The sequence below is a fragment of the Nymphaea colorata genome, chromosome 1 (genome assembly GCF_008831285.2).
Source record: "Nymphaea colorata isolate Beijing-Zhang1983 chromosome 1, ASM883128v2, whole genome shotgun sequence".
Taxonomy (NCBI): domain Eukaryota; kingdom Viridiplantae; phylum Streptophyta; class Magnoliopsida; order Nymphaeales; family Nymphaeaceae; genus Nymphaea; species Nymphaea colorata.
In genome coordinates this window covers 38,420,639-38,444,297 of record NC_045138.2, presented here as the reverse complement: position 1 = coordinate 38,444,297, position 23,659 = coordinate 38,420,639, and the positions used below count along the sequence as shown (strand labels likewise).

The following is a 23,659-nucleotide window of genomic DNA, read 5'->3' as shown; positions in this document are numbered from 1 at the left end:
TTTCAAACAGGCCAGGCACAAGACAGCAAATGCACATGCAACGTACGTAGGGATGATTATATCAAGTTCACACCATTATATATATATATTGACAAGCTAGGGTTAGGGGTCACCTATTAAATTGCGACAACTGTCGTACCGCAGTCGCATGACTTTCATCTTGAGGCTCTCAAGTTTTTTCATTGCTGAGTTGTTATAATCATGCAAAGGTGTAGCCTTGGCACTAATCAAGCTGTTATGTCCCTTGCCTGGAATTGAAAATGAATTTTTTCATTGTATCTGAAAAATCATGAGTTCGATATTTAAAAAAAAAAAAAAAAAAAAAAACACAACGATATATATTCCGAACTTAGTTTTATGAATGGTACATGTATGGATTCCCCGTTAGGAGGATTAATATCTATGAAGACGCATAGAGTTACTTATATAGAGATAATCATATAAAACATGGGGTTAATTAGCAAATAAGTTTAAGTTGGTCCTTCAGTAGAGAATAAAATTCGTGCTTATTTACAAGTGTTAGCGTTAATATACAAAAATGTTGATTCACTGGTTAGGCTGAAACATGAGTTGTAAACAGAGACAAACTTTTCATAGACAGGTTTGTCTGGAGAAAGACAAGAGCCTTCCTTCCTTTTTCCGGAAAAGTCATATGCATGAATTTGCGGCACATGTTGAGGGTTGTCAATGGATTCAATTGACTATAACCCCCTATTTCCGCACACAAAATAACAAATAATTGGGTTTGACTATCTGTCCCCAGCTATGTTGGCCCGATCAAATGGGAATATATGTAAAACGAAATCATTATAATTAACATTGGGGATTCGAACTATATTTGCATAAAAAAGGCTACTAATGTTTGCGGGGTAAAATTTTCCTGGGTAAAATTTTCCTTGTTTTCAGATGTACCAGGGCGATAAATTTTCCACATCTGCCTCAATCTTTACGAAACACACTAAGTTTAAGATCTTTTTCAAATCGGCAGGTTTCATATTTTGCCCTCCTTGATTGCACATCAACAAGCAACATATATTTGGCCCATTTAAATCTTTGTTGGAAGCCTGTCAATTATATATAATATATATATATATATATTTATTGAGTATTATGCATGGTTTGTATTGCTACTACGGTTTTTGGTTGTTTTAACGATGATTTATTGTCCTTTTCATGCCGATATTCTAATTCTTAGACAACCAGCAACTATCCGGTACATACGGCACAATATATATATATATATATATATATATATATATTTGACAAGGGCTTTGGCACCCCTTTCATTTTTTTTTTTCAAATTTACATGTAAAATTAAAAAAAGTTACTTATTTTATATAAAAGTGTTGAAAAATTATATTTCAGCCTTTTTTAAATTTTGAAACCATAAATCGGCCCTTTCATTTCATGAAAAATTCTCGCTCCACTCCTCTCTCTCTCTCTATATATATATATAATATATATATATATATATATAATTTATTGTTTGCAAGCAGTAAGTTTCAGTTTTTTTTTTTTTTGCTGTGCAAGTTTCAGGTTTCGGATGATTTGTTTACTGTAGGAACTCTATGATGGGGTTAGTTGGGGATTGACATAATGCCCAGAATTTGTTGTTTTTACTATAAAAAAAAAGTTCAATAAAAAGGAAATTAAGGGACAATTACCGGAACTAATTGGATCCTTGGGCTTACTCAAGGTAATTATTTGCTTAGACATGTACTTATTATCACAGATAATTGGTTGAAACCATGAGATTATCACAAACTTTTGAAGATCCGACCCAAATCGATCCATTTGTAGATGAGATCGGGTCGGAACAGAAAAAGCAGAAAACCAAGTCGACCCGCTTAAACTCGATCCGGTTGTACCCAGACCCGTTTAGGTATGGAACCGAACAAGGGCAATTTCGTCATTAGGAAATAAGATCGGGCGGAGGCCAAAGTCTGGAGAAGCGCCGGAAAGCACGTTCGAGTCCGGAGCGTCCGAAGCAGAGCTCTCTTCTAGGGCGGGCTAGGGTTAGGGTTTACTTAGGCCGACTGCTTTGGTCGGGGGAGTCTCTTTCTTCCCTCCCGTTCTTCATCCCTCCTGGCGATCTTGCTTTTGGTCCATCGAATATAGGGTTCTCTGCATTCTCGACCCGCCGTCGGATTTTCTTTCCGTTCTCGATTTTGTTCAAGTTTCTTAGAGTTTCGCGGGAATGTCGAGTCATCTCTATGGCGGGTACGGAGGATCCGAGCTCTCCTCTCTCTACTCTTCCCGGCTAACGGGAAACAGCTCGATCGGGGATTCATACCCGGACTCCCTTCTGACGGCGTCCCGCTACCTCTCGTCCGACCATCTCCTTTCTTCGGATTCGAGGTACTCTGTTTTGGAGAAGGGGTCGTTGTATTCCGATGGGTTGAAGTATTCTAGTAGCGAGATTCCCGGGATTAGCAGCTATTCAACGAGGCCGCTCACTCCGTCGCTGTATTCGCAGTCGGCCTGGAGTGCGTTGGATAGTCATAACTCGTTGCCGCCTGCCGGGTTGGAGGCATCGGCTGTTGGATTGAAGCGACAGAGTGAAGGTAGCTAGTTTTGTTTTTCCTCCTGTCATTTTTCTTGATGCAGATTTCTGCCGCTTTTGAAAGGTTCAATCAGTTTTTTTGGTGTGTTGGCTAATTATATTCAAGTTTCATGGTTTAATATGCATTTCTGGTCTTAATGAATTACCATACGTCCTAGAATTTCCCACTAAGTGGGTAACATAAAAGAATTGGATGGGCTTAGGGTGCATATGTTCTGGGCGATAAACATGATCTTACAGTACATCTCAGCATTTTCCACTAAGTGGGTAACATAAAAGAATTGAATATTTTGAAGTTGGCTAATTATATTCAAGTTTCATGGTTTAATATGCATTTCTGGTCTTAATGAATTACCATACGTCCTAGAATTTCCCACTAAGTTGGTAACATAAAAGAATTGGATGGGCTTAGGGTGCAGATGTTCTGGGCGATAAACATGATCTTACAGTACATATCAGCATTTTCCACTAAGTGGGTAACATAAAAGAATTGAATATTTTGATTTTTTTTTATGTATTTGCAACCTGAATTTATGTCAGATTAATAAACTGAAAGGCTTGTTGTTTGGAGCCTTGGACTTTCTGTTCAAAAAACTATATAGAAGGATTTCATGAATTGTGAAAATAAAGTATGCATTTGTATGCCATAGATTATTGCAAGCTTAACTATCTATGCATGATTGTGCAGTAGTCTGCCACATCATGTATCTTCGATTGTCAAGTTCGTATTTGTTCATCTTACCATTCCAGTTCTTCAAACAGATACCAACTTGAGCTGCGGTCAGCAGGCTTCTCCAGTAGATTGCTTTGTTTGACATTTAATACCAAGTTTTGGTAGTTTTATATGCATATATTATATTTTTTTATCTATCTATAGATGCAGGAGAACCATGAGGTGTTTTGCAAAACTAAAATATGGATGACTGGCTTTTCTAATAGTATCTTCCTTTTCAGCCACACTGATTTTCTTAATTTAAAGTTTGATAGTTTGCTTAGATGTACGTGTATCCTTAAAATTCCAGTGCAACAAGGATATTTTGTGTTCCACTGTTGTTTCTACATCTTTTTAACTGTCTGTAATATTTTTGCAGTTGCAGTATGATTAGTGGGAGATAATGATTGCCTCATTATTGGTCCTTACTTGAAAGTATATTATCTGAATATAGACATTTAAGACATTCAAATTTACTTATTAAGTCTGAATATAGGCGTTTAAGACATTCACATTTAAGTAAACAGATTTATATATTCATATTATATCAAACATGTATATTGATCCTTTCTTATGCTATTTTCTCTCTATTATCTACACATAGCTTTGTACCACCAGACTTTATTGGGCACTCATAACAGTATTGCACAAAGTGAAGCAATGTTTTCAACAAATCCTTTGACCAAGCGCCCTAGATTTGAAAGTGCAAGCAGTCTTCCTATTTATCCCCAGCGTCCAGGAGAGAAGGATTGTGCACATTATATGTTGACCAGGACCTGTAAGTTTGGAGATAAATGCAAGTTCGATCATCCTCTTTGGGTTCCTGAGGGTGGGATCCCAGACTGGAAAGAGGTGAACTTTATTTTATTTGTTTGTTATATACATTGTAATGCAGTTTTGAAAATTAGATACTACTATTTGCTTCCTAGTATTATATCTAGTTTAGTGTGCCATATAACTTCTTAATGCTGTATATATTCATTTTCTAGTTGGAGTTTACGTATTTTTTTAGCTAAAAAGGTGTCAAGGTTTCATGGTACATTTGGATTTGCTTATATGTTATGAAACATACTTTCTCAGGTGGGAGAATATTTAAATGATAAAAGAGATCAATGCATTACTTTTTTTAATAACAAATTTATATGCATTATGTTATTATCATTCTCCGAATCTCCTTTATTTCTCAACACTGTTGATTGCCTATGTATTTCATTGTGTGTAACAACTCAGAAATCATTTCATATCTCATTACACTCTTTGAGCTATTGTATTACTAATTTACTACGTTTCTGATTTTGCTTACTTCAAAACATAGTTACAAAGATATTGTCCCCAGATTCTATTAGCACAGTTTCTCTTGGGTATTAGTCAGGGATCTGAGGACTTACGAGTTTTTTTTACTGATTTTCTTGCAAAATGTTGATGAAATTTCAAAATAGTTAAATTAATTTTTTAATTATAATAAAGCAGATAATATGAAAGAGAAATTTATGTTTGAATGTGTACGAAAGGAATTTCCAAAGAAATTGGCATGAGATTAACTGCTGTGGTAGTATTTCTATGTATATATTATGATAATTGTTTGAAAAGGAAAGCTCTAAATTGGCAATATTGTCATGATATTTTCAGAAGATCACTTATGTTAGTGGGCATGTTTTTGAGAGTAGGAAGCATGTCTGTTGTTGCAGTAAGGCAATTTGTCAGAGATTCGGAAAAAGTTGGAGTTCCATGCTTCAAAATATTGATTTTGCAAGATCAACATTAGTCGTGCTTTGCTTTGATTTCTGTATAGTGATAAATATGCCAAGATTGGGATCAAATTATTTTCTATAGATACCAGAGTTGGGATTCAATCAATTGCTATAGAGCAGTAAATGCCGCCAGAAAACTGCAACAACCAGTTGGCATTAGGCAGCATATATACCATGTTAGTTTTGTGCTAGAGCAGTACATGCCAAAAGGTTAACTTGGCACACTTAAAATCCTGTTTCTGCGTAAGTGGTGGTGAACATGTATTAATTGATGAATCATGGGTGTCCAAAACTTTGTAGGATAGAAAACTCTTCTTAAGAAGATTGGGTGTTATTGTTACCATTGGTTGGTCTTTTCTGGAAGCAGATTGCTGGTGCATGTCTCTATACCTATAGATGCATATGTACATAACGTATTTGCTAGGGTATTCTATGAGAATATTCTGGATATCTGTTAGAAGCAGTATGTAAATATAATGCAACATCTTGGACCTACAATTTCCAGATGGACACACAGGCTAGCTAAACCTGTTCTCACAAATCATATGTTGAAGATTCAATGAAGAAAAGAATTTGGTTTACGTTGTTGATTATGCCAATGATTCAAGTGATAATGACATTTGTAGCTTGATTCACAGAAAGAATGAAGTGGTAATGTTGTTGTAGTCTCTTCTTGAGGTGTCATATCCATAATCTTGAGCTTTTGTGTTTCACTATTTGCTACTTTTTTTTTTTTCAGTTTCTCATATGTAGCTTCACATTGCTTCAGCTTCACCTGTTCTCTTGTATGCATTATCTACTTCGCAAAAAGCTGTTGTTCTTGCTATGGAGTTGTTTTGAATCTTCCATGTCATTACAGGCATTTTAAAAGATTGAGATGTCAACTCTATTAACTGATAATCTTATTTGTTTGCAGATCCCATTTATTCCTAGCGAGTCACTGCCAGACAGGCCTGGAGAACCTGATTGTCCTGTAATATATGAATCTTCCATTTGTTCATTTTTCTATTTTTTGACTGAAGCTTTCACTGCAGCTGGATAATATTGATCACACTTGGAATGTTTTTCTTAAAAAAAGGGGTAATTTTTGAAATGATTTTACTTTCCTTTGGGACATCGATTGATTTTTCTTTAAAGCTATGTAACATGGGCTTTGCCTGAAATGGCACCACGCTCATGTCGACATGCACCACCTTCATGTCGACATGCACCACCTTCATGTCGACATGCCTGGACACAGGCACGAGCATAGGCAGGGCTTGGACATAGCAAATTGATAGTTGGCACTTTTTTTGTGTATTTGGGTATTATTTTGTTTACTATTTTATATTTTATGAGTATCAAGATTGAATATATATGCTGCATTCCTACACCCAAACTTTCTGAAATTGCTGTCCACCCATGTAGCATAGTTTGAAAGGCATTTCAATATATTAAACTAGATTTTTTGAACAAAATTGGTAAAGAAGTTGGGTCTTTCTTATGGCCAATTTTGTCTTTCTCAGTTTTTCATTTTCGATTGAATATAGTAAGATGATCTTCAATATATTAAACTAGATAGTGTGGATAAAATCCATAAAGAAGTTGTTGCTTTCTTATCACCAATTGGGTCTTTTTTCATCTGTTGATTGAATAATAATCTTTGATGTTTAGAACCAGTAGAACCTATCTCATGAAAGATTTGAATGCATGTTGGATGGTTTTATGCACTGAACTATTTGTTTCTATTACATATTTAATTTTCAAGAGCATATCATTTAAAAATTTAGAAATATTGAAATAAAAGTGTATATTAGAATCTGAGGTCTTTCTTTGGGATCTTAAGGTAGCAAATTAACACATAAGGAAAAAAAGTCATCTTTGGGATACACAAATGCCACTACAGTATATGGATAAAGTGAAACAACCGAACAACTTTTTGACATTATTAATGGCGCCATAGCTAGCTAAGTCCAAGACAAATAGGTAATAGTGTGAGGTAATCTAATTTATCAGGTAGAGTGTTAAGAGCACACTTAGTTCTTAAAATATACGCTTAAATTGTTTTTTTTTTCTTTCAGCAAATTTTCTGTTTTTAACAATCATGGCTTTTTTTTAATTAAAGGCTGCCCCCATGTAAATGCTGAGAACTGGGTGGGAGGCATTGAGGCTTCTATTTCTTTCTCATGGTTTAGTACCTTGAGGCTTCAGATTTTGTGATTCTCCAAGTTTCTGTTAATTATTTTGACTTTTCAAATATTGCTAAGTTTGTAAGTTTATGTGGTCTATTTTAACTTTTCCAAGTTAGTTAAGTCTAGGCCTCTTTAGTTCCTCTCGGTGGCCTTTATGGATTACCTTTGACTTTTTAAAATTGTGATGATAAGCAGGTTTCCATGGCTGTGTTTCCTTGCTTTCCTCTTTATCTTTTATTTCTAGCCTTAGATGTTCACATTGCTGGAAAACACTCCTGTTGTTTTGTGTTAAGGAAAATATTGCAATAAAAAATTCTTAGTTTGCAATGTGTCCAAATAAGTACTTCATAAAGGTTAATTAGACAATCACAAGTTCTTGTTTTTACAACTTGTGCACATAAAATGAAGATTCACTTTGGGTCAGGGAGGTTGGAACATGTTTGCCTAGTGCCCTTTTCTTCAAGATTTTTTTTTCCATCAGTTTTCTAATATTGTTTCTATAAACTCCAGTACTTTTTGAAGACACAAAAATGCAAGTATGGACTGAGATGCAAGTTCAATCATCCAAAAGATAAATTGGAAAACCCGATGTCAAATGTAAGTTTACCTATCTCGAAAGTGCTCCGTTTTGTTGATGGTTAATTTTAAATTTGTTTGACTCTGTTTGCTATATGGCTTATACAGGTTGAGGCAGATGACACGTCATTATTGCCAGAAAGGCCATCTGAGCCAGCTTGTGCGGTAAAGGATACATCTTTTTCCTTTGCTCTTTTGCTGTGTACTGTGCCTTTGATGTTTTTTTTTACTATGAATGCCACTTTGTGCATTTTAGTACTATATGAAGACCGGAAACTGTAAATTTGGGGCTACATGCAAGTTTCATCATCCAAAAGATCATGTTGTACCTGCTGTTGATGGTAATCTGGAAAAGACTGATGCAGCTGCTCCACTAACAGTTGATTCAACCGAGAAGGCAGATAAGCTGTTTATCCCTGTCGCTCCTGCTGTTCTGCACAATTCAAAGGGTCTGCCAGTACGACCGGTAAAATTTTTTTATTTATGGCCAGAGGAGACTCTCCTAATCACTTTCTCTGGGACTTAGTTTGTGAAAGTTGACAAAATTTTGCCTCTGTTTGGAACCTGATTAAATCCACATACTGCCATCAAATTTGTGGCACATGGATAGGATGCATGAACAGGTTGTGATACCGATCACCTGGGTTTCAGAAAAGTTACAGGACAATTGGACTCATCCATTAATACTTAAAGATGTACATGCATGCGTTCAAACATGACAACAAATGTCGCTCTTTAAAAGAAGAAAAAAAAACTGATGGTTTTAAATCCTTTATGACTAGTGGTGTATTGGCCCAGTTGTCTATTTTTTTTAGTTCCATACGGGACCATACCTCCACAAATGGAATCTGAATGTTCATGATTCATCAATGGATTTAGTGATCCTGAAAAAAAAAAAGATTTGGTTAGCAAATGAGAGATTAGTTTTGCTTTAAAATGCTTTATGACTGTTGGCTGTGGTAATCTTTCTATTTCAACTATTTCTTATTATTCTGCAAGTAACTTGGTTTCTTTACTTGTCGACATACTTACCATTTGTATAGTCTATTCTGTTCCCTATAGGCCATTTGCTGAATGTTCAGTGTTTTACGACGTTCTCTTTAATTTCTTGGTTTGTCATCTTTTTAGTGGAAGTGACCTCAAAAAACAGATTGTTGGATTACTTCACGCGTAGGGGTAAAATGATGGAACTAAATTTACCGGGATTGCATATCTAGATTTAAAGTCGGTGGTTAAGACACTCAGTGTAGTACGGCAAACCTTCCATGGTTACTTTATAATGCTTGATGAGTTGTGCTGCTGTTTTGTTGTTTGTTTTCTCTCTTTTAATGTTTATGTACTTTGACCTGCTTTGTATGGTTTGTTCTATTTGCAGGGTGAAGTAGATTGCTCATTCTACCTCAAGACTGGGAGGTTGATTCTCCTTTTTTTGTTTCTAAATTGTGGATGCATGGGAGCAGTATTTATTTGATTGTGAAATGTTGTACTGATAAGTGCATTTTTTTTCTGTTCATATGCAGTTGCAAATATGGTGCAACATGTCGTTTTAATCATCCTGATAGAAATGGTTAATATCTACTTGACTGGACCATCTTAAGAAGCTACTTTCTATATTTGCTCTATACCTAGTCATTCCTTTTTTGGAATATTATGCAGCCATCAATCCTCCAGCAGCCACTCTCACCCAAGCAGTTATCAGCTCTCCAGCATTGGGAATTTTGAATCCAGTTGCTGCTGCTTTGCCTCAAGCAACCATTAATCCCTGGTTGGCTCAATCAGCGGTAGTGGAAACTCGTTTCTTTTCAATCTAGTTAATTTGTGCTTGGTCCAATTGCTTATTGTTGTGGGGGGATGAAAACTTCAGATCCTCTTACAAACCTTAGGAACAGGCAGTGCCTTCCAGTTGTATGTTTTTTATTTTGAGACTCTCTCTCTCTCTCTCTCTCTCTCTCTCTCTCACACACACACACACACACAGATCCAGTCGAAGATGTCCAGTGGACTAAAAAGCCATAATGTCCAAAATAATTCCCATTGAATCATTGATCGGTTATTTTGCGCTAATGGTCCTCAAACTTATCAAAATGTTACGCAATTCCTAATATAGATGAGTTTTACCATGTACAAGTTCTTGACTGGTTAGTGAAATAAAGTTGTTCTATTAACGTCTGTCTTCTCTGCAGGTGACTCCTATTTATCCGCAGAGGCCTGGACAGTTAGAATGTGATGTAAGTGTTGCAATGTTTTGTTGGCTTTTCCTAAGTTCATGGATGTTGCTCAGAAGTTAGTTTCTTGTTGAGTTTGTGAGCAGTTGCCGAGTTCTTTGGTCTCTCTTGTTTATTAGGCATTTATGTCAAGACTTGAGCTCAGAACCTGCCTGTATAACGTGCTCTATAGAGTATGGTGGCTATAAATATGTTGTGGAAATCACCATAGTCATCTGATTAATTTAATTGTGGTAGTCACTGGTAGCTTACGCCCTTATGGGACAAGTTTTCAGATTGTCATTATGTCTCTTGGATTCTCTATTCCTTTTGTATTGGTTCGTTATAGATATATAAGTCAGTGTACTCGTTATCTCTTATTTTGCTTCTTTCTCGATGAATGCAGTATTACATGAAAACCGGGGAGTGCAAGTTTGGGGAGAGGTGTAAATACCATCACCCTATCGATAGGACCGCAACATCTGTTCCAGCAGTTAAATCTGCTCAGTCATCCGTGAAGCTGACGCTTGCAGGGCTTCCAAGAAGAGAGGTAGGTTTCCCCATTGAAGATGTTTAAAGTTTATACTTTGTAGAGACACAACAGACCCATGCAGTAACATTTATGTCTGGAATTGCAGGGTGAAACTGCATGCGCTTTCTACATGAAAACTGGAACCTGCAAATTTGGTGTAACGTGCAGGTTCGATCATCCACCTCCTGGGGAGGCCGTCGCAAAGGCTGTCGCCACTAAAGGAGTGGGTGAAGATAAATCCTCTGATGCTGACGAAGAGGAATGAAGGGTTAAAGAGGAGGATGACTAGGGCGTTCGGGAGAGCCCGTCTTAGGTTGTAGATGTTGCAGAAATGTTTTATGTTTCCTTGTTCCAATGACCCTGAGCTTTCCGCAGGAGTGGTTTGGCAGTATGTTCTACTTTTATTCAATATAAAACAATGTTTTACTGCTCCGAGATGTTGCATCCTTGTCCGTTTTATCATGTCGGAAAGTTTCTGTTCTTATACGCACTTCTAACGTTAGTTTTCGAAGAAAAATATTTCATTTCTTCAGCAAGGTTTTATAATATTTGAAATTCAATTGAGAAATTTCTTTCTTGGGATGAAGAGTGGGAAATTTCACTACAATTGAAGGCTTAATCCTCCCATGTTCTCCGTATCTTGGTGCTATTTTGGTCACAAGGATGTCAACGGATCAGATTTGGATTGGATATATTTTTTTATTATATTCAATTTTTTGGATATTTATATATTCGGATTAGGATTCTAATTCGGATGAGAAGGATTAGGATTCGAATTCAGTTGAGAAGAAATTTATACCATATTCGAATTTGACTGTAAAATCTACATCTGAATTCGAATTTTAAGTTATATTTGAATTCGATTCGAATTTTAAGTTACATTTAATTTGAGTTTTAAGTTATAATATCTGAATTATGAATGATTTGGTAAAAGGTCTACTCAAATGCATCAACTTATGATATAAAAAAAATATAAATTGCATACGAGGATATATAATTTAATTGTATATAATAATAATCAAATAGTTATCGTATACACAATTCAACTTAAAGTATTTAAAACTATATCATATAAAATTAATTAATTAATAATTCATGTTGTATTTAATTAAACGTTTTTTGGGTAAACAAGCAAACTATTATAGTTAAAACATCAACTAAATAGGATATCTTAAATAATGTACTTATTTAATTAAAAATAATAATAAAAACTTGTATCAAGAAATTTCAATAAAATGAGTATTTTTAAAAATATGAAAATTAATTACAAATATATTTCCTGTTACATGCGTAAAAAAGAGTGTTCAATCATATATAAGATAATTTATTAAATCAAACAATTTATTGTTCTACTACTAATTAAAGGTTTTTGTTTTTAAATTTGTGAATTATGTGTTATATATCAAATACCTAAGACTTTTGAATAAGAATTTATTTGATAAATAAAACTTTTTTATGAGTTCAGCATTTTTTTTAATATTAAATATATTTATTTGAGATTATATATAGTGAAGAAGATTTCAACTAAAATGAATATCATAATGTGTTTAAGATTTTCTATTTGTTATAAAACATTTTTTTTAAGTTAGTTTTTTAAAAATTATATTTTCTTGCTATCATATTTGTGAATATTAAACAGTAATTGGTTTATGTTTAAAATACACCTTTCATACTTTCGTTATAAAAATTGTGAATATTAAACATTAATTGATTTATTTTTAACTAATAACATATTTTATTTAAGTAAACTATTATTTCATGATGATCACTTATTGTGAATTATTAAATCATATGACCCATATTTGTCATTAAAAAATGTTATTTAATAATTTTTTCTCATTTTATTGAGTTAATTGAAATAATGTGTTACACATGTAAAATTGTATAATTACTCCAATGATATGTGAGATAGTTTATTAAATTAAACAATTTATTGTTTTTCTAATAGTTAAAGGCTTTTGTTTTCAAATTTGTTAATTATGTGTTATATATCACGTACCTAAGACTTTTGGACATATTATATTATATGATTATACAAAATGATTTACTTGATTGATTAAATAACATAATTTTCAATTTGATAAATTAAAACTTTTTTTATCAGTTCAAGAGTTTTACATATTAAATGTATCTACTTGCTATTAATTTTAATATTTTTAAAAATACTAATTTTATTAAAAAAATTTGGTAGAAGTTGTTCATTATTATTTTTAATTAAATAAATACATTATTTAAGATGTCTTATTTTGTTGATGGCTTAACTATAATAGTTTGCTTGTTTACATAAAAATGTATAATTAAATATAATATTAATTATTAATAAGTAGTTGTATATGATATAGTTTTAATATTTTAAGTTAAATGGTGTACATAGTAATTATATGACTATTATTATATGTAACTTCATAAAAACCACCAGCTCTTAATCAGATTATACATTGATATACAATTTATATTTTTTTTATATCATAACTTTAAGTTGGTGTGTTTGGATTAACGTTTTGCCTAACCATTCATAGGTCGAAACTTCAAAACATTGGGACACCAACTCAACTCTCAGGTTCGGATTCAGATATCAACTCACGGTTTGGATTCAGATATACTTGTTAAAATAGTTAAGTATCCGATTAAATATTTACTTAAAACCGAATCCAAATTTGTATCCGATCAAATAAGATGGTAAAATATTTAATCAGATATTTACTTAAAATCGAATCCTAATCCGTATCCGATCGGATGTTACTTCTTAAATCCGAATCCGATCCGATTTCTCAATCGGATGTCAAATTGCTAACCATATCCGATTTTTACAAGCAATTCAGATCAGATATCCGATCCAAATATGATCCGTTGACATCCGAGAACGATTCTTGAAGGAAAAGTCTCCCTCTCCCTCTCTCTCCTTCCATTCGCCTCGTTCCCCTGTATCTTAATTGTCCTGTTCTGTTAATTTTTCACATTTTGTTGAGTTTTATAGGAAATGCCATGCTACATTGTCATATGAATCTGCCTTAATATTTGGTGTAGATATAGTGAGTGTTGTATGCTGTTATTGTTGCCATTCTTATACTTAATAGCCCAAACGTGGTTAATAGTTGAGGTTGCCATTCAAGCCAGAGCCTTTCCTAGTTGCACTTACTACTCCTTAGGATTAGTTTCATTTTTATATCTCCCTGTAAATCAGACATAAGAATTAATTATTATTATTATTATTAATAATGCAACAGAGTTGTCGCTAATACAATGAGAAAAAAGCAAAATGGATAGAACATTTCATATTTCTTTCTTTTTTTTGTCAAAATTCGCTATCTCCCATTTGTATCAGAATTTGAATTTGAAGGCGATGCGATCAAGCAATATCCAGTTATCACCCTTTCAAGTTCCAAATTCAATTGGGTCAAAATGTCCGACCCGTTCCCCCAAACGGGACACGGTCGTCCGTCGCCTGGAACTTTCGAGCTGAATGGGAGGAGCCTCCCTCCTTCCATCAGCATGGTTAGAGAGAGAGAGAGAGAGAGAGATGGGTCCAAGACGAAGATGGGGAAGAAGAGGGCAATCTGCACTTATTCCCCTTCAGAGGAGGACACAAACTCTTTCGCTTTCTTGCTGGTGATTCTTCCCCTCTCCTTCAACTCTACCTGTTATGCTTCTTGTTGTAACTGGAACAGCTTGTTCATGAATATTGAATAGTCAAACTAACTTTGCTTCTGTGGCAACATTTGGGTTCCTTGGTCTTTCTTGTTTCGAGTTCATTTTGTTTTTTTAGTTTTTTACTTCAGGCTGATCAATCCAACTTGTTCTCTCTCTCTCTCTCTCCGTGTTGTGTGTGTGAGACATCCATTAACAATCTTTTGTAGCATATATTGTATTTTTTATCTTTTGGTTCTTGCGTAATTTCTACATATGTTTTTGCGGTCGTTAAATTTTTTATCTGTCAAGGATGTATCTTTCTCTTCTGTCCTGTGTGGCTTACACAAATTTGTGTCTTTTTGTATCAAAGAGTAGCTGAATTTTTTATGCCCCCTGCTTTTTCTTTTCGTTTTTAGGTATTGTGAGTACAAGACGTTCGTCTTCAACGAGATGCTCCTTTCACTGGGATTAAAATACTCAAGGTAATTTCTTGTGTTCTTTGATCATTAATGGAATACCGTGGCGGGGACTTGGTCAGGCCGACTATAACTGTTCCACATGAAGCTGGTTCCTCGAACCTGGAATGGGATGTAGGCAATTTAACAATATTTTTTGTGCATGAAAAAGCTGTTTGAAGGTATGATAAGTAGTTTTTTATGGAGGAGATTTTGTTCGTTAACGTTGAAAGCGTGAAGGACTTGTTACATGAGCATTTGGATTAGGTTACCTTTTCTAGTTGTAGTGCAGATACCTATGAAGATTATAATGCACTTCAACATGATAAATTTTTTGCTCTTCCACGTTTGCTTGCTTTTCTCTTGCATGATGATACTTTCTTTACAAACAAAGACGTTCCTGAAAATGCTTGTTTCTTTATCCAACCTCATTATTCTATTCAAATCGCCTTACTGTACTGCAAGAAATTTATATGGTAATTGCAACTGCCAACCACATGCTTCCTATCTTTGTGTTATACTGATATGCTTATGTGGAATTCATTCTGGACACAAGTTCAGCTACTTTAAGTTGATTTAAACTTATATTGTTCTTTCTTTGTATTTATGTTTATGCTGTTTATTTCCGAAACGTCTTTGAAATGGATATATAAGCCAAAAATAATAATAGCATTTTCCAAGGTATAAAACAGGCTTATAAAATTCTGATATCTTTCTAAAGCATATAGCTGACAGAATATTCTGAATTTAGGGAATATTTTGGGATATCCTTAGATCAACAGGCATCTTTGAGGAACTATCTTTTTATGATAACAAATCAGTTATTAGACTTTTTCTCTTTAGCCCTCATACATAAAATAGTTCTCATTCCTTTTCTATGATTACATCTTGTCAAAGTATAGTAGGGATAAAAATATTATTCTTTCTATCTCCTTTCGAGAGAGCTTCTTTTAAGTTGATAGTTTCCTGTATTGAAGTTTTTGTAATGAAAATTCATTGCTTGAATGATTATCACTTAGATCTTTTGGGACCTGGCGTCAAACTTTACCAGCCATCCATCTGCCGCCTCTTCTCCATGTCAGATTGTTAGGATCATGGAGACCAACAAGTGACTTAGGTTATTTGTGTTTATGAATGACCTCTTAAGTATTCAACCTGTGCTCCTTTTACATTATCATGGTCCTTTTTCCTTCTTAACAAACTCATTGGAACTGAAGTGCATTTGCAGAGAACAAGGATTTATATGGCATTCTGTTTTTGAAATGTCCAAGACCTTTTAACAACATTTTTGGCAGGAGAACCTGTCTTTCGTTGTTAGGTGCATGGTCAAAACAAGTTTTGAGGTGTTATTATTCTCCACATATATTTATGTTCTAATAAAACTGGATACATCTTTCATCCTTTTATCATTTCATTCTTGATTTTCTTTAATATATTTTAATATGACAGTTATATAGAGTTGTAATGCAGGCGATCAACATTCAAGCAACCATGTATCTGGATATGTATGTGCTGAAAGATGTCATATATCCCCTGTGACTGCAGGATTTTGAAGGTTTGGTTCAGTATCGGACTTGGATTCAGCTTGATGGCATTTATTGGTGTTACAATGGTCAGTAAAGCCCTTGTTGTCAAGAATGATAGTGTTTTTTATAAATGTTTTTGTCTCTTCAATTATTTATGCTCTACAACCATGTGGTTTTGCATTTTGTTATATTTTATATCATTTATAATTGCTGAACTGTAAGCAAGAAAATATCATTCTAAATTGCTAAAGGCTAAAATCTCAAGTTACTTGTTTGCAAATTGCTTCTTTGGCAATACCACTGTCACTGAATAATTGTGTTCTCATGGCTACTTTAACATGATTTTGTAAATCTAATCAAGTGGACTGTCCATGTCCAATAACATAAGTTCTGATTTTCTAATGTGTACATCAGAGTTTCTTAGCTGACAATTTTCAGAAAAGTGAACTTTAAGCCTTAGGGGGTGTCTGATGGGTGGGACATTTCAAGAATGTCCCGCCCATACACATAATTCAGACATGGTTGCATGGCAACAGTGAAAATTTGTCCACTTTCTGTCCATTTTTACGAAAAAAGGGCGGACGAGAAGTTGTATCCTTATATGTAGTTTTTTACTATGGTAAAGTCATCCTGGTAAAGGTCCCCCAGGTGACTTCTGTTGACAAATATACCCTTGTATAATCTCATCTATGCATTAAACAATAATTTTTCTTCTTAATCCGACATTTTCTGGAAGTGCATGCATGCAGCCAGATTTGCAAAATCAGCACACTTGATTCTCATGTTTAGTCGTTCTTATATTTGAGAGTTTCTGTCTATGCATGTTTTTATGAGACCAGAAGTTCATGTCTACCTATATTGTCAACAGGTACATGGTTATGCCTTTAAGGTTTACTTTTTGTGAATTTAGCAGTCAGTGGGGAATTAGTGCCCATGTGAGGTAAAGATTGCATTTGCTTTCAAGGACGGCTCCATGCAACTTCTGTATGTTTATCCATTAATAGTTTGATAAAGAAATTTTAAAAAAAAATGAAAGAGCTAATGAAGAAAAGAAATTTTGCTAATGCTGTTGCATTGTGGTAAGAGAATCACTCAGGCACTATTTCTTATTGTTGTTCCTGTTTTCATATTTAAGTACCTGTTCTGTTATCTAGTGAGCATCTGCTTGACTATAAAAAATTTAAGTTTTTTCTTCATATGATTGCATAAATTTAGTGAAGTGTGAAACAATCCTCTCATTTTATTCCTTGCTTTACTTAAGTTCGATTTTATTGGATTTTTGCTATTACTTGTGCATTTGGTGATTGTTTCTTCTCTGACTGAAGATGCCATATGATAATATGGCATGCTGTTGTTGTATTTCATGCCACTGCAGGTCCTAGTTTGGCAATTTGCAAATGCATTGTATATGTATATCCAGGGTATGGCAGTGTGGGATCTAACCAATAACCATTTGTTGCGTCATCTGATTTTGGTAAGTGTTCACTTGGTAATTAGTGGTTAATCCCTTTAATATTATTTCAACCAACTGTTTGTTACTTACTATAATCTTGTATAGGCTCCTAGTTCATGCACATCTCTCGTAGATGCTGGATATGTGATATTCTCAACAATTTTGGCTGTGGCTATTCATGAATTTGGCCATGCTCTTGCTGCAGCAAGGTGTAGTTCTTTAACATTGCAGTTTTTCGTTATTGTTATTCAGGTGTGTTTTATTAAGGGTGGACATTTATTTATTTATTTATTAAGCTGGATCAACATGCATGTGCACCAGAAACCATGTAATGTTTTCTGCATTTGAACTGAAGTTGTAAACGCCAATAACATACATAGTTGTTTGTACGTGGCTGATTGATTTCTGCATCTAGTATTGTGTATGTGGCAGTCACACAACAGCTTTAGCCTTTATTCATTCAAGTCACAGAAAAAGATGGAGTGACATAAAGTTGAAAAGTGAGTAATTGAATTAGATGCTGAGTGAGCCTGGCCTAAAAAGAAGGGAAGTCAATAGGAAACAAATGAACCTCAATATGGAGAGTGAATAATTCTGTGTTGCTATCTGATAAAATTATAAACGAATTCACTGAATTGCTCTATGTCCTTTGCAGGTGCTTGGGACTCTGGAGTTATATTCAGATGATACAATTGCATTTTCTCAGTTTTTATTATGTTATATCCGATCCCATTATTCTGGAACTTCATATATGTGGTGCTTTCACTACTACTACTTTTTTCTTTAAAAAATTTCTAAAAAAGGTGTTATGAAGCTGCTACAAAGGCAAAGAGAGAGAGAGAGAGAGAGAGAGAGAGAGAGAGGGAGAGATTTGATGGTTACCTCCATGAGTTAAATTCAGGGCTCTTAATAACTTCCTCTAACTTGGTTTTGGATCTTTTATTTGCTACTACATAATTCTTTTCCATAAAGTGAGTTACTTTGGTCGTATCGGGCCTATCGGCTCTGACAACTTAAACTTTGTCGGCTCAAGTGACTAACATGGATATATCTGCTTCAGTTTGACATTTGATAATGCAAACTTAGATAGGGTTTGAATGAATTTCTGAATCTGTTGTTGTTGTGCCATAAGACATAAATTGTTTGGATGTTCTGTGCCTTCTCCAGAAGAATAAATTGTTGAAGGTGAAATTACTGCAATATAGTTTCTGGCCGTAGGCTGAGCGGTTTGATGAAAATTGTCCATCTTATTCTGGGGAAAATAATATTCTTTCTGGCTTTATTTCTTCTTTCCTGTTGGGAAGCACATTCTAATGGTGGTATTATGTGCACTAACAGTGAGGGTTTGCGCATTGAATATGTTGCAATCTTTCTTGCAACATTATTTCCTGGGGCTTTGGTTTCTTTTGACAATGAAGTGCTGCAGAGCCTACCACGCTGTACTAACCTTCGAATTTACTGTGCTGGTGTATGGCATAATGCAGTGGTGAGCTATCTGATTCTTATGTTGATTTTTGATTTGAGGATGTTAATATGGTAGACAAATTAGACAGAACATGTTAGTAGACATGGGCTGCCTGAGCTGAATAGCTGCTTTCACTTTGTAATTTTATTGCTGCAAATTTAGGTTCATAGGATTATTTATCTTCCATTTAAGTTATGATATTTAATCTATTGGTTTTGTTAAAAATACAGCTCTCAGCATGTAATGTCTGTTGGCATAGTTGTCATCTTACAGTCTTATTTTATAGTTGTTGCCATTTTATAGTCTTATTTTACATTCATTTGGTTCTTTCTAGATATTCATGTCTCTCTTGTCCTTTTGAGAACATCGAGAGAATGTGCTTCCTGGATGTGGGCTATCTCTTAGACCATTATACAAAATGTGTTTCCAGGATGTGTGCCATATGTGTCTGGAGTTCTGGAATATATTCTGTAGGCTGTGCAGTGTGCACTTTTCACTTCATTGTTCTTTTTCCTTTTTACACTGTCTCATTTTAGTCAAAACTAACAAATTGTTCAAATATGTTTAGTTGTCTGCAGCTTGTTGGCTTATGCTGCTTTTCCTCCCATTACTTCTATCCCCCCTCTATATTCATGGAAGCAATCCAATGGTATTGTCATTTTTCCCATTAAGCATTTATTTAATAATGTTTGTTGCCTTTGAATTATTTTATGTGCGTGCTTACTGCCGTAGTAACCACTTTCTTGGCAGGTATTAAGTGTCTCTCCAACTTCACCACTTTCCAAGAAATTAGGTTATGGAGATGTTATTGTCTCCATGGATGGAATCAATATTAATGACCCCAAAGAATGGAGGACGAAATTGGCTTCAATAGAGTCAAAAGCAGTTGAAAATATTGTATACTCTGGGGACACACACAATTTTTTCTCCTCCGGTAATGGGAAAGGTTATTGTGTTCCTGTTTCATGGTTAGAGGAGAGCAGGAACCTTCAAGCTTTACCTGATACATCTGGTTGTCCTGATGGGCTTAAAGCTTTTGTGGTTGAACCATGTCCAAATTCCACTTTTCTTCATAAAGTTGATGCTCTAAACAGTACTGGGCAAAGAGTTGATGACATGTATTGTTTGGTTGCAAAAGATATTGTGGGCCTCCAAAAATGTGGGGATGGATGGCCAACTCCTGAGACAGGCAACAACAGCTGTTCATGTCCTGAGGTAAGATTGCCATGCTGATTTTAGATTTACCACAATTCCCAGAAGATACCTATACGTATGCAATATGAATACATGTTTATTCACAGAAGCATGCTGAATGAAACCAGATATGGTTGTAGATGGAATTATATAGGTGCATATTTTTATGATGCTTCGAATAATGAACAGACGTACTTGTCTTCCATTTTCATGATAATTTTTGTTTAAAGAGAGAACCTTTTTGTGTTTTGATATTTAGGAAATGCATTTGCTGTCCTTTTGTTAGTGGCAGCCTTCTTGATTCAAAGTATCTGCTTCAGTAGATTATGCCTGATTGTTGAGATTGAACTATTTCTGTGTAGAGATTGTATTTCAACAAAAAGTTGGTCATTTCTTAAATTAAAGTTTTTCTTTTCTTCAGGGAGAATCCTGCCTTAGTCGTGTGAAAGTACCTGGGTCCACATGGCTTGAGGTTGGATATTCAACTCCGTATGAGTTCGGGTGCTTTTATGGTGAGCAAAGAAGGAATTGTGGGGGGAGTTTTGTAATTGAAGATAATGCTCTCTCCATTGCTAAATCTGTTCAGCTAACAGCATATCGGCCACGCTGGTTCTTCTTTTCTAATGGATATTTTCCAGCTGCACTTGAAAATTTGCTAGCATTTACTCTCCACATATCTGCAGGCCTGGCTCTGCTCAACGTCTTGCCGGTATCACTCAAGACTTTCTCATCCTCGATATGGTTTGGAGGATACTATTATTTTTTCTTACAGATGCAATCATGCCACATGACCTTATACAATTGCTGTTTCTTTTCATTTCAGAGCACATAAACCAATAGTCCTGTTCTCGTTCCCGACCATTTTGTTGATTTTTGCCATGACCTCTTTCTGAGTGAGAAGGCTTGAGCTCTATTTTATGTTCAAGTGATGGACTGATGGTTGACTGGTAGTTATCATAGATTCATAATAGTTGAACGTTGATTAACGTTACCAGAATCAGCCTGAATACAGTGAATTGGATTGAATTATGGCAAATCAATACAATGCAATGGGCAATTCAAAAGTGCCACATGTCAGCTTGTAAAATAGTTTTAAGTATTTGTAAGAGCTCTCTTCTTTTTAATTTTTTTTACATATATGTTTTCTGATTTTCGAAAAAAAGTTTCTTCTTGAAAAGAAAAAAGATTGTCCAATCCATAACCAATTAGAGATGCGAAGCGTTCATTTTAAAATTTCAGATTAAAAATGTGCTTCTCCGCTGCTATCTTTGTTCACAGAATGTGTTTTTTAGTTCCCTCTGTGTTTGCTTCTTATTTTGGCTTTTGGTTAGCCTACAGTATTTTTTATTTTCCACTTCTTCCTGCTTCATTCCTGCTTTGCCGTATTGGCAACCTTGAATTGGAACCTAAAGTTTTATACTTGTAAAAGAGAGCTCCGCAAGATGTGAATGTTGACGATAAAAATTTTCATTTGATTGTACCCAACATCATTGCTGAACCATTTATTTCTTTTTATCTTGAACAGGTAGTTCGACTAGATGGTGATTGTATAATGGAAGTTGCTGTGTCATCCTTTACTTGGTGGAGCCCCAGAAGACGATCAAAGCTTCTGAAAGTATGTCTTTTTGGAGGCACAGTCCTCTCAATTTTTGCTTTCTTGAGGATATTCATTTATAATCTCTCCCTTCAACAAAATTTTGCCCGCTAGAGGTTATCACATTCGTAATGTATTATGTGCTTTTTTTTTGTTCCTAGTGTAGTTTTTGTTCTTCTCCTTCCTCCCCCCCTCTCTCTCTGGTCTGGCATCCTAAAATGGGAATAGTTTTTGAAGTTACAGATATTTTGCATTGGCCAACGGCCGTCCGATTTTCGCCGGTCCAAATTCCTTGTACCAGTGGTTGTGTTCGGGCTTGGGCCGGTTTATTTTTATTCTGGCTCGAACTTCAAAGCAAGTTCCTCAGCGGCACAGTCTACCGATGACCCAACGAAGAATCTACGGTGACTCCGAAGCAACTTTCATTTATTAGGATTAGGAAGAGGCTTGATCGGACCAAAACTATAATAGCGAACCGGCATTCCATCTTTGTCATGAGCATGGGTATGTCGAAATCTTTCCACATATGACTTCTAAATCCTGGAAAAACGTCCAAGGACACAGGTTTAAATATGATAATATATGATGGATCCAGATTGCGCAACTGACAAAAGGCAACCCTGTTTGTACCCTTGATCCCTTGTCGCTGGCAAGTGTTGATGATACGTTGGGAGCCCAAGTCAACACAAGGTTGCTAGCCACAGCAAGTTGTGCTGTGGTTGAAAATTTTCGAAGATGCAGCTGCTGCCTGCTGGGGAGTTCCTCTTGCCCTTCTACTTCTTCCCGCATCCCCAAATTTGAACGTCATCGGATGTGGAACCCCCCTTTCCCATTTCCTTTTTAAGACGGCCTTAGCTCGACGCCGGAAACTTTTACTTGTCCTTTGAAACCAATATGGATTTAGATGCAAAGGGGTCAGATTCATGATGGGAATTTTATAATCTATAGATGTTTGTGACTCAAACCTAGTCTGATCGCTCCATCACGGTCCTGTTGCTTGGATCTCTCTTTCCCATCAAATGATGGATGGTGCAACTAGGTGGTGTGTAAACCCACGTTTTCAATTCGATTCAGGAGGGCACAATCGTAATGGTGGTATTGAGGAGTTAATGAGTTAGGATTGAGGGTTGCCGGTTGGGCTAACGTGGATTGTTCTTATCCCTCTCTCTCTCTCTCTCTTACCTAGGACCCTATTGTTCTTATCCCCCTCTCTCTCTCTCTCTCTCTTACCTAGGACCCTATTGTTCTCGTATTTTGTTATATATTTTCATTTTATATTTTCATTTTATCAGTTCTTTTTTTCTTTTATATATATATATATATATATATATTTTTGCATGAATTATTCGTCGTGGCTAAAGTCAACCCGCAAAGCAAGGCAAAGTTGATAAGCCTGTCTAATTACATTATCACCCACCCCACTACAGGAAACCACCCGCACAATCTCTCTCTCTCTCTCTCCCCCCTCTCTGTGTCTCGTGTTTCCGAGTTATTACCGAGGGTCCGAGGCCATCGTGGCTTGAAGGTTACATGGCCAAGTAAAGCCAGCCCTTGCATGGTAAGGCGTCTCAGAAAACGACACGACACTTTACTTCAAGGACAATTGAAATGTTGAGTTCTTTTGGAGTTGTTCTTTCTTTCTTACAGAGAAGAGTGACTCGTTCTTACAGTTACAGCAGGAGTTGCACACTTTGGAAACGCTTGATTTGCATTCCCCTCCGCGCCCAACATCCACCTGCGCGGGTTTCCGGTGTGGCAAGAGTTGTGTCCCTTTTGGCCTGGAGAATATCTTTTAGAAATTCTTTGATGGAATGGCAGAATGGAACACTCTGG

The 23,659-nt window shown here is 35.4% G+C and overlaps 2 protein-coding genes across 5 annotated transcripts; both read left to right on the top strand.

The window, feature by feature from the left end:
- Positions 1-1,952: 1,952 nt before the first annotated feature.
- LOC116261295 (zinc finger CCCH domain-containing protein 8-like) lies at positions 1,953-10,941 on the top strand. The gene is made up of 12 exons (XM_031640380.2): positions 1,953-2,564; positions 3,880-4,127; positions 5,943-5,999; positions 7,708-7,794; positions 7,882-7,938; positions 8,030-8,239; positions 9,149-9,186; positions 9,294-9,340; positions 9,430-9,554; positions 9,957-10,001; positions 10,384-10,527; positions 10,616-10,941. Exons 1-12 carry the CDS (start codon positions 2,198-2,200, stop codon positions 10,772-10,774), a joined length of 1,584 nt encoding a protein of 527 aa, XP_031496240.1. The 5' UTR covers positions 1,953-2,197; the 3' UTR covers positions 10,775-10,941.
- Positions 10,942-13,925: 2,984 nt separating this feature from the next.
- LOC116260490 (membrane-bound transcription factor site-2 protease homolog) lies at positions 13,926-22,276 on the top strand. 4 transcript variants are annotated; one of them, XM_050075224.1, is made up of 12 exons: positions 13,927-14,118; positions 14,556-14,621; positions 16,140-16,206; positions 16,989-17,060; positions 17,496-17,594; positions 17,679-17,782; positions 18,912-19,059; positions 19,607-19,687; positions 19,789-20,253; positions 20,654-20,941; positions 21,758-21,847; positions 22,064-22,274. In XM_050075224.1, the coding sequence occupies exons 5-12, from the start codon at positions 17,529-17,531 to the stop codon at positions 22,232-22,234; spliced, it is 1,413 nt and encodes a 470-aa protein (XP_049931181.1). In that variant the 5' UTR covers positions 13,927-14,118; positions 14,556-14,621; positions 16,140-16,206; positions 16,989-17,060; positions 17,496-17,528; the 3' UTR covers positions 22,235-22,274. The 4 variants fall into 4 exon arrangements, with proteins under 4 accessions (XP_049931180.1, XP_049931179.1, XP_049931181.1 ...); XM_050075223.1 differs by lacking the exon at positions 16,989-17,060 and having other exon boundaries at positions 13,926-14,118; positions 16,065-16,206; positions 22,064-22,276; XM_050075222.1 differs by lacking the exon at positions 16,989-17,060 and having other exon boundaries at positions 13,926-14,118; positions 16,052-16,206; positions 22,064-22,276.
- The last annotated feature ends 1,383 nt before the right edge of the window (positions 22,277-23,659 follow it).

Excerpts from the sequence above, each read along its gene's own strand:
- LOC116261295 (XM_031640380.2), top strand. The coding sequence starts at position 2,198 with ATGTCGAGTCATCTCTATGGCGGGTACGGAGGATCCGAGCTCTCCTCT. Across the intron at positions 7,939-8,029 it reads CATCTGAGCCAGCTTGTGCG|TACTATATGAAGACCGGAAA; the intron begins GTAAAGGATACA and ends TGTGCATTTTAG. Across the intron at positions 10,002-10,383 it reads CTGGACAGTTAGAATGTGAT|TATTACATGAAAACCGGGGA; the intron begins GTAAGTGTTGCA and ends CGATGAATGCAG.
- LOC116260490 (XM_031639222.2), top strand. The coding sequence starts at position 13,973 with ATGGGAGGAGCCTCCCTCCTTCCATCAGCATGGTTAGAGAGAGAGAGA. Across the intron at positions 14,622-16,139 it reads CTGGGATTAAAATACTCAAG|GATTTTGAAGGTTTGGTTCA; the intron begins GTAATTTCTTGT and ends CTGTGACTGCAG. Across the intron at positions 17,595-17,678 it reads TGTTGCGTCATCTGATTTTG|GCTCCTAGTTCATGCACATC; the intron begins GTAAGTGTTCAC and ends AATCTTGTATAG.